Source organism: Colobus angolensis, unplaced genomic scaffold (assembly GCF_000951035.1).
Source record: "Colobus angolensis palliatus isolate OR3802 unplaced genomic scaffold, Cang.pa_1.0 Scaffold259, whole genome shotgun sequence".
Lineage (NCBI taxonomy): Eukaryota > Metazoa > Chordata > Mammalia > Primates > Cercopithecidae > Colobus > Colobus angolensis.
Window position 1 is genome coordinate 5,215,797 of NW_012115810.1, and position 8,089 is coordinate 5,223,885.

The following is an 8,089-nucleotide window of genomic DNA, read 5'->3' on the forward strand; positions in this document are numbered from 1 at the left end:
GAAAAACCCTTACTGCCTCTTCCTCTTTTATAGTTAAAGAGGGAATTGCAATTTCCTGGGTCATAAGTCAGTACATCTGCCCTAACGTGTGTGTGTGTGTGTGTGCACGTGCGCACGCAGATGCATGCACATGATACTTTAATTCTATACTTTATTGTACTTAGGTCCAAGTGATTAATAATGGTGTAAAATTAATAAAATGTAAAAGGATTATTTTCCTTTTGTTGTTGTCGTTCAAGTCTTCTATTTCCTTACTAATTTTTACTACCTTTATTCTGAACACTACAACATTACTAATACAATCTTAGATTAAATGGGTTTTTTTATGATAACTATATCACTCTGTTAACATAGAATTTATAATCTATTAAAATTCCAATTTTTTGTTAAACAGTTTAATTTTATATTTAAAAAAGTACATATTTTGAAATGTGTCCATATTGACACATATAAATCTGGTTCCTTTTTTTATTATTATACTTTAAGTTCTGGGATACATGTGCAGAACGTGCAGGTTTGTTACATAGGTATATATGTGCCATGGTAGTTTGCTGTACCCATCAACCCGTCTTCTACATTAGGTATTTCTCCTAATGTTATCCCTCCCCCAGCCGCCTGCCCCCCAACAGGCCCCAGTGTGTGATGTTCCCCTCCCTGCATCCATGTGTTCTCATTGTTCAACTCCCACTTATGAGTGAGAACATGCGGTGTTTGGTTTTCTGTTCCTGGGTTAGTTTGCTGAGAATCATGGTTTCCAGCTTCATCCATGTCCCTACAAAGGACATGATTCATCAAAAGGATAATTTTCTAGTTGTCAAACACTGGGCGTTCTGTAGTATTCTTTTGTCCTATATTGTGTCTCTCTATTTGAATGGGAAGGAAAGCTTATACTGTTTAAAGCTTAGCAATCAGACTAATACCTAAAATCAGTATCTTTACACTAATGATGCCTTGATACCTTAAATTGTTTTTCAAATACATGTGACATATGCAATGAATTATAAATCACCAAGAGGGTAAATAACTGAGAGGATAAGCCAATAAATTTTTGTCAGAAAATGAATTCATTTTCTAATATTACTTTTTAAATCCTTCTTAGAGAGTTAGAAACATTACTTTTCAAGTTGTATGAAACTAAAATTATTTTCCATGTTTGATTCCAGTTTTTCTTCATAATGAGGAGGGAATATTTTAGAATAATGAAGTTTCAGGTTTTCTCAAGATGCTAGGCCTTAGTATACTCTTCCTTAGATAACTGGGTAAAATACTGAAGAATAGAAAGCCACTAGCAGCAACCCCATTAATCTTAATAGTGAAAAAGGAAAGCAAGTAGAATAAATGCTGACTTTTTAAATTTCTTTTAATAGCTATCAAAGTATGGTGCAAGCTGGTGGATTGGACTTCAAGAAGAAAAAGCCAATGATGAATTTCGGTATGAACCTAGATTCATTTGCATTTAATTTTGTTTGACAGGTTTTATTTGCAGAATGATTGGATTCAATTTTAGTGATCAATTTGTTGAATACCCTTCAAACATTAACTTATAAATTTTCACTTCTCTAACAAAGACATGAGAAGTTTTTAAAGAATACACTTATGAAACCATCACGACAATCTAGCCATAAACATATCCATCACTTCCAAAAGCTTTCTCTCCTGCTCTGTTCATTTATTTATTTATTCACTAATTCATTCATTTTTGTGATGAGAACACTTAACATAAAATCTACCCTCTTAGCTGGGCGCGGTGGTTGACACCAGTAATCCCAGCACTTTGGGAGGCCAAGGTAGGCGGATCGCCTTAGGTCAGGAGTTCGACACCAGGCCAACATGGAGAAACCCCGTCTCTACTAAAAATACAAAAATTAGCTGGGCGTGGTGTGATGCACACCTGTAGTCCCAGCTACTTGAGGGGGCTAAGGCAGGAGAATCGCTTGAACCTAAGAGGCAGAGGCTGCAGTGAGCCGAGATCGTGCCACTGCACTCAGCCTGGGTGACAGAGCGAGACTCCATCTCAAAAAAAATCTACTCCTTTAGAAAAATTTTAAGTATATGATACAATATTGTTAACTATAGGCACTATGCTGCATATGAGTTTTTTTTGTTGTTGTTGTTTTTTGTTTTTTTTTTGAGACGGAGTCTGGCTCTGTCGCCCGGGCTGGAGTGCAGTGGCCGGATCTCAGCTCACTGCAAGCTCCGCCTCCCGGGTTTACGCCATCCTCCTGCCTCAGCCTCCAAAGTAGCTGGGACTACAGACGCCCGCCACCTCGCCCGGCTAGTTTTTTGGAATTTTTTAGTAGAGACGGGGTTTCACCATGTTAACCAGAATGGTCTTGATCTCCTGACCTCGTGATCCACCCGTCTGGGCCTCCCAAAGTGCTGGGATTACAGGCTTGAGCCACCGCGCCCGGCTGAGTATTTTTTTAAATTTAATAGAATATTATATCCTCAATCCCTACCTCAGAACACTAAGAATGATGTTGGAGACTGGACATGCAGAATGCGAGAAGACCTTAACATTTTTAATCTTCCCACAGCTGGAGAGATGGAACACCAGTGATATACCAGAATTGGGACACAGGAAGAGAAAGAACTGTGAACAATCAGAGCCAGAGATGTGGCTTTATTTCTTCTATAACAGGTTATTTTACTTACCCATTTTTGGGTTTATAATACAAACTGATAATTTTCAGGAGACTTAGAGTTTTTTCCTTGCATCATTTCCATGAGAAGTTTCTGTGTATTTCTCTTTTCAGTTGATGTGCTCAGTTTTGTCTGCCATAAGGCTTAAGGATGGACATTTTTTCTGTTCAATCCATGTATTCATGTTCTCGTAAATAATTTACATCTGAATAAGTCCTTCCTCATAAATCAAAACAGCACCAGAAATGGGCCCAATAAAACTGTTAAAAAAGAAAATGCCTGACAAATACTTTTCCCTATGACATTTCAATGGAAGCACTTAAAAAATATATATATTCCTATATGCAATTTATAATGGGCCAGAACTTTAACATCTGTGAAATTTACTTCCATTGTCCTATCTAATAAATGTTTTGATTCAAGTCAGTATTCTTTTTTTCTTTTAATACCTGGCATCAATCGTTGCCTGCTTTAGAATGGCAACTGTTTGCAAGTTGGATTTAGAAGCACATTTAAGTTGAAGATTGGTTTTTTTAATTCTCTTTCTCAGTGCAGTGTAGTTAGGTTGATTGTCCACTCATTTCCCTTCTTTCTAACCAATAAAAGATAATGATATCCGTTACTCTAACAGATTCATAACTAACCCGTGCCCCAGACCAGGAAAGGGATAAACATGGAAAATAATTTTGAGTGTGAGGGCTTCTGCAGAGAATTAGGAAAGGAAAATCCCTGTGGTTAATCAGCTTGCTTTTACCAGCAGGTGTCACAACAGCCTACAGAAAGGACTGTTTTGAGAGTCTGGGAGAATAGCAACTAATCTGCATTGAAAATAGCCTTCCAGCCCCTCCTTCAAAATGCCAACATCTTTTGGGCTCATATTCCTGATCTAGAAAACTGAGCCTGCCCTTGCAATTGGCATGCATTCTGCCCTGTTCTAGAATTTATGACTTGGATGCCAATACAATGCATTCTATAATCTTTATTCTGAAAATATAGCTCTTCTAAATTTAAAAAAAAAAAGCAGTCAGTTTGTCAGAGGCTGAGAATTTGAGGATATATCTTACTGAAGACAAGTCTATATGTGAGTCTGTTTTATTTAAGGGTGAGTGTTAAGAAATGCTATTTTCTTGGAAGTTCTTGAGTTAATTTTTCTAAATTATTATATTTTCTAAAGAATTTTAAAGTAGAAATTATCTACTGTTTTAGAATCTTTTTCCTCTCTGTACATTGAAGTTGAAGGTTTTAAAATGAAATTGTTACCCTACGAAGTATTCTTTTGCTACACAAGTCAAATACTCTTAAGATTTTAATCAGTTCTATGATTCAAATTGCAGTATTTATTTAGATTTTTTTAATTTGTAAAATTTCTACATTCTTAAATTAAAATTACTGATTTAGCCCCTTGCCCAGTTAACTGTTGTCCCTAGAGAAATCTATCATCAGTAGTTTAGTTCAGTTTCTAGATTTTAAAAAATAAATTATGAAAAACCATAGCAGTCATGAAAATAGCGATCAATAGAGAATGCCTTCAAAGAATTGCCATTGTTCCTAAACCTTTTCTAACCCATTTTCTCCTCCAGGACTCTGGGGTAGCGAAGAGTGTTCAGTTTCTATGCCTAGTATCTGTAAACGAAAAAAGGTTTGGCTCATAGAGAAAAAGAAAGATACACCGAAACAACATGGAACGTGTCCCAAAGGATGGCTATATTTTAACTATAAGGTAAGCTTGTCTTTGAAAAGATGCCTTTGTTTCTCTTTTGTAGACACTAATTTTGGAAAGTGTTCAAAAAGTGGAAGTGACTTTTAAAAGCTGTGAGTTGACCATAGGACCTGGAATTTTTTTGTCACTATTTTCAAGAAATTTTTCAAGAAATTTGAGTTTTCCATTTAGTAACAAATCTTTTGGAACAAAAAATTTTTGTCAAAAACAGCCTGGATACTGCCCCTCATTTCTATACTCAGTTTTACCATTGGCATAGTCATTTATTGTGCTGTATGAATGTTCCATTAGGTGTGACATATGTATGTATGCATGTGTGTGTGCGCTCATGTGTGTGCGTGTGTGTGCACATGTGTATGTGCCTGCATGCCTGTGTGTCTAGGTTCTGCTCCCAAATAAGTTGTAAATTTCAGAGGACCCAGACTCCAACTCCTACTCTTGTGTTTTCCCTGCCTGGAGCTGGCATACAGCTCTGCCCACTAGTGAATTGAGGGACTAATAACTTAGCTTGGTCAATGTCATCTGGAGCCTCATAAAGCTGGTGCTTCCATGCAGATTTGAATTAAGAAAAAGAAATTGCCAGTGGGGATATTTTAAACCAGATTTATTATTTCTGATGCTGCTTTCAATTAAGGCCTAGGCTTTCCCTCCACTCCTCATATTTTATAATAAAATAACTTTATAGGCCTTAGGTGGAAGTAATTAAAATGCATCCCAAATTATAATTGTTTAACTCTTAGAAAATTAAAAAACCCAAACTGTGTCATCATTTCATATGCTAATATGAAATTCCTCTTCAATTGTGGACAGCCCATTTTTAATCTAAGTGTTCAGTTATATTGGCAGGCCTTTCTCTCCTTTGTGATCTTCCTCCCATTGTTAATTTGAGAAATGAGGTTGCTTGGGTTTTTCACACATTCATTGAGTACCCACTAGATATTTGGCACTGATTTTTAATTTTTTAAATTTCTTGTAAATACAATATAGAATTCACCATTCTAGCCATTTTTGTTTACTGTTTACTAGTGTTAAGTATCATATACTCACACTGTCATTCAAAAAATCTCCAGGCCTTTTCCATCTTACAAAACTGAAACTCTACCCATTAAACGACTCCCTGTTCTTCCTACCCCAAACCCCTTGGCAACTACTGTTCTACTTTCTGCATCTTTGAATTTGACTACTTTAAATACCTCATGTAAGTGGAATCAGACAGTATTTGCCTTTTTGTGACTGGCTTATTTCACTTAGCATAATGCTCTCAAGGTTCATCAACACTGGCATGTGACAGGGCTTCCTTTTGACGGTCGGACAATATTCCATTGGATGGATAGACTACATTTTGTTTATCCATTCATCCATTGGTGGACATTTGAGTTACTTCCCCTCTTAGCTAATTGATTTTATGTGTATTTCTTGTATCACTGAATTTTATAAATATATAGAATTACTATCCTCATTTCACATATGAGAAGACAGATGCTAACAAAATTGTGTGACTTTTCTGAAACTTCACAGTGAATAAGCATCAGACCAAGACACACTTTTTGTTTTCTGACCCTGGGTCTGGTGGTCTTACCCCCTTCCTACGCCTGCCACTTCACATTGGCACTTGAGGACTGCTACTCCAGAAATGCAAATTAAAACAACAATGAGTGATTTGCCACTACACAGCTACTAGAACGGCCCACATCCACAGCACTGACAACACTACATACTGGCAAGGAAGCCGAACAACAGGAGCTCTCATTCACTCCTGGTGGGAATGCAGAATGGTACGGCCACTGTGGAAGACAGTTTGGCAGTTTCTTACAAAACTAAACATACTTTTACCATTTGATCCAGCAATCACACTCCTTGGTATTTACCCAAAGGAGTTGAAAACTTAAGTACACGTTAAAACCTGTCCATGGATATTTATAACATCTTTATTCTTAATTGCCAAAACTTGGAAACAATTAAGATGTCCCTAGTAGGTGAATGAATAAACTGGTACAACCACACAATGGAATATTACTCAGTGCTAAAAAGAAATTAGATATCAAGCCTGTAAAACACATGGAGGAAACTTAAATTCATATTACTAAGTGAAAGAAGCCAATCTGAAAAGCCTACAATACTATATGATTCCAACTATATGACATTCTGGAAAAGACAAAACTAGAGAGACAGTAAAAAGATCAGTGGTTGCCAGGTGTTGCAGGGAGGGAAGGATGAAGTTGTGGAAGATTCTCAGAGCAGTGAAAATTCTCTGTATGGTACCACAATGGTGGATGCATGTCATTAGACATTTGTACAAACTCATAGAATGTACAATGCAAAGAATGAACCCTAATGTAAACTATGGACTTTGGGTGGTTATGATGTGTTAATGCAGGTTCATCAATTGTAACAGGTGTACCATTCTGGGGTAATGGGATATGTTGATAATGGGGGAGGCTGTGTATGTGTGGATCAGGGAATGTATGGGAAATCTCCGTACCTTCCTTTTGTGTGTGTGTGTGTGTGTGTGTGTGTGTGTGTGACAGACTGTCACTCTGTCACCCAGGCTGGAGTGCAGTGGCATGATCTCGGCTCACTGCAACATTCACCTCCCAGGTTCAAGTGATTGTCTTGCCTCAGCCTCCCAAGTAGCTGGGGTTACAGGTGCCTGCCAACACGCCCGACTAATTTTCGTATTTTTAGTAGAAACGGGATTACACCATGTTGGCCAGGCTGGTCTCGAACTCCTGACCTCAGGTGATCTGCCAGCCTCGGCCTCCCAAAGTTGTACCTTTACCTTCCTCTTAACTTTGCTGTGAACCTAAAACTGCTCTTTAAACATGAAGTCTTTAATAATATTTTTTTAAACAAGAGTTGCCGTATCAGCTCAGCCCCATGATACAATGAGCTCAGCAGCACTGTGAGATATTTTCTAGAGTGGTGTAATTGCACTCTAAAACTTTATGATAGTATTGAGATACACTGTTTTTTAATCATTGATACTTTCTGTATATTTCCTATTTTCTGAAACTATAAAATCTTGCTACCAGGTATAAATTATTTTCACATTTCAGTATGAGAAACTTGTAGATAATATTCAATAAGACACTGAGTATTACTAAGTCTTTTATTAAAACCTTTGGCAATTAATTTTTTAAAGCATTTTTATGGTCATAAATAATGTGACATAAAATTTGCCACTTTAACCATTGTCAAGTGTACAATTCAATGGCATTAATTATATGCACAATGTTATACAACCATCATCTCTATTTCCAAAATATTCTCACTATCCCAAACAGAAACTCTGTAACCATTAAGCACTAACTTCCTGTTCCCCATCCCCTGGTAACCTCTAATCTAGTCTCTATGTCTATGAATGTGCCTATTCTAGATATTTCATATTAGCAAACTCATACAATATTTGTCCTTGTGTCTGGCCTATTCGCATGATGTTTTCAACAATTTCTCCACATCCTTGCCAACACTGGCTATTATATGTCCATCCTAGAGCATGTTAAGTGTTATTTCATTGTGATTTTTATTTGCATTTCTCTATTATCTGAAGAAGTTGAGCATCTTTTCATGTGCTTCTTAGCCATTTGTTTATCTTCTTTGGAAAAATGTCTATTAAAGCCCTTTGTCCATTTTTAAATTGGATCATTTGCCTTTTAATTATTGAGTTATAGGAATGCCTTATATATGCTAAATATTTTTATTTTTTTTTTATTTTTTTATTTTTTT

At 36.7% G+C, this 8,089-nt stretch overlaps 1 protein-coding gene across 3 annotated transcripts in view; it reads left to right on the plus strand.

The window, feature by feature from the left end:
- PLA2R1 (phospholipase A2 receptor 1, 180kDa) overlaps positions 1-8,089 on the plus strand; it is a 134,158-nt gene that overhangs the window by 88,513 nt on the left and 37,556 nt on the right. For all 3 annotated transcript variants that reach the window (XM_011947119.1, XM_011947118.1, XM_011947120.1), the window contains exons 18-20: positions 1,368-1,432; positions 2,538-2,641; positions 4,224-4,363. In XM_011947119.1, the coding sequence (XP_011802509.1) occupies positions 1,368-1,432; positions 2,538-2,641; positions 4,224-4,363 (309 nt within the window). The remainder of the gene's footprint in view (positions 1-1,367; positions 1,433-2,537; positions 2,642-4,223; positions 4,364-8,089) is intronic.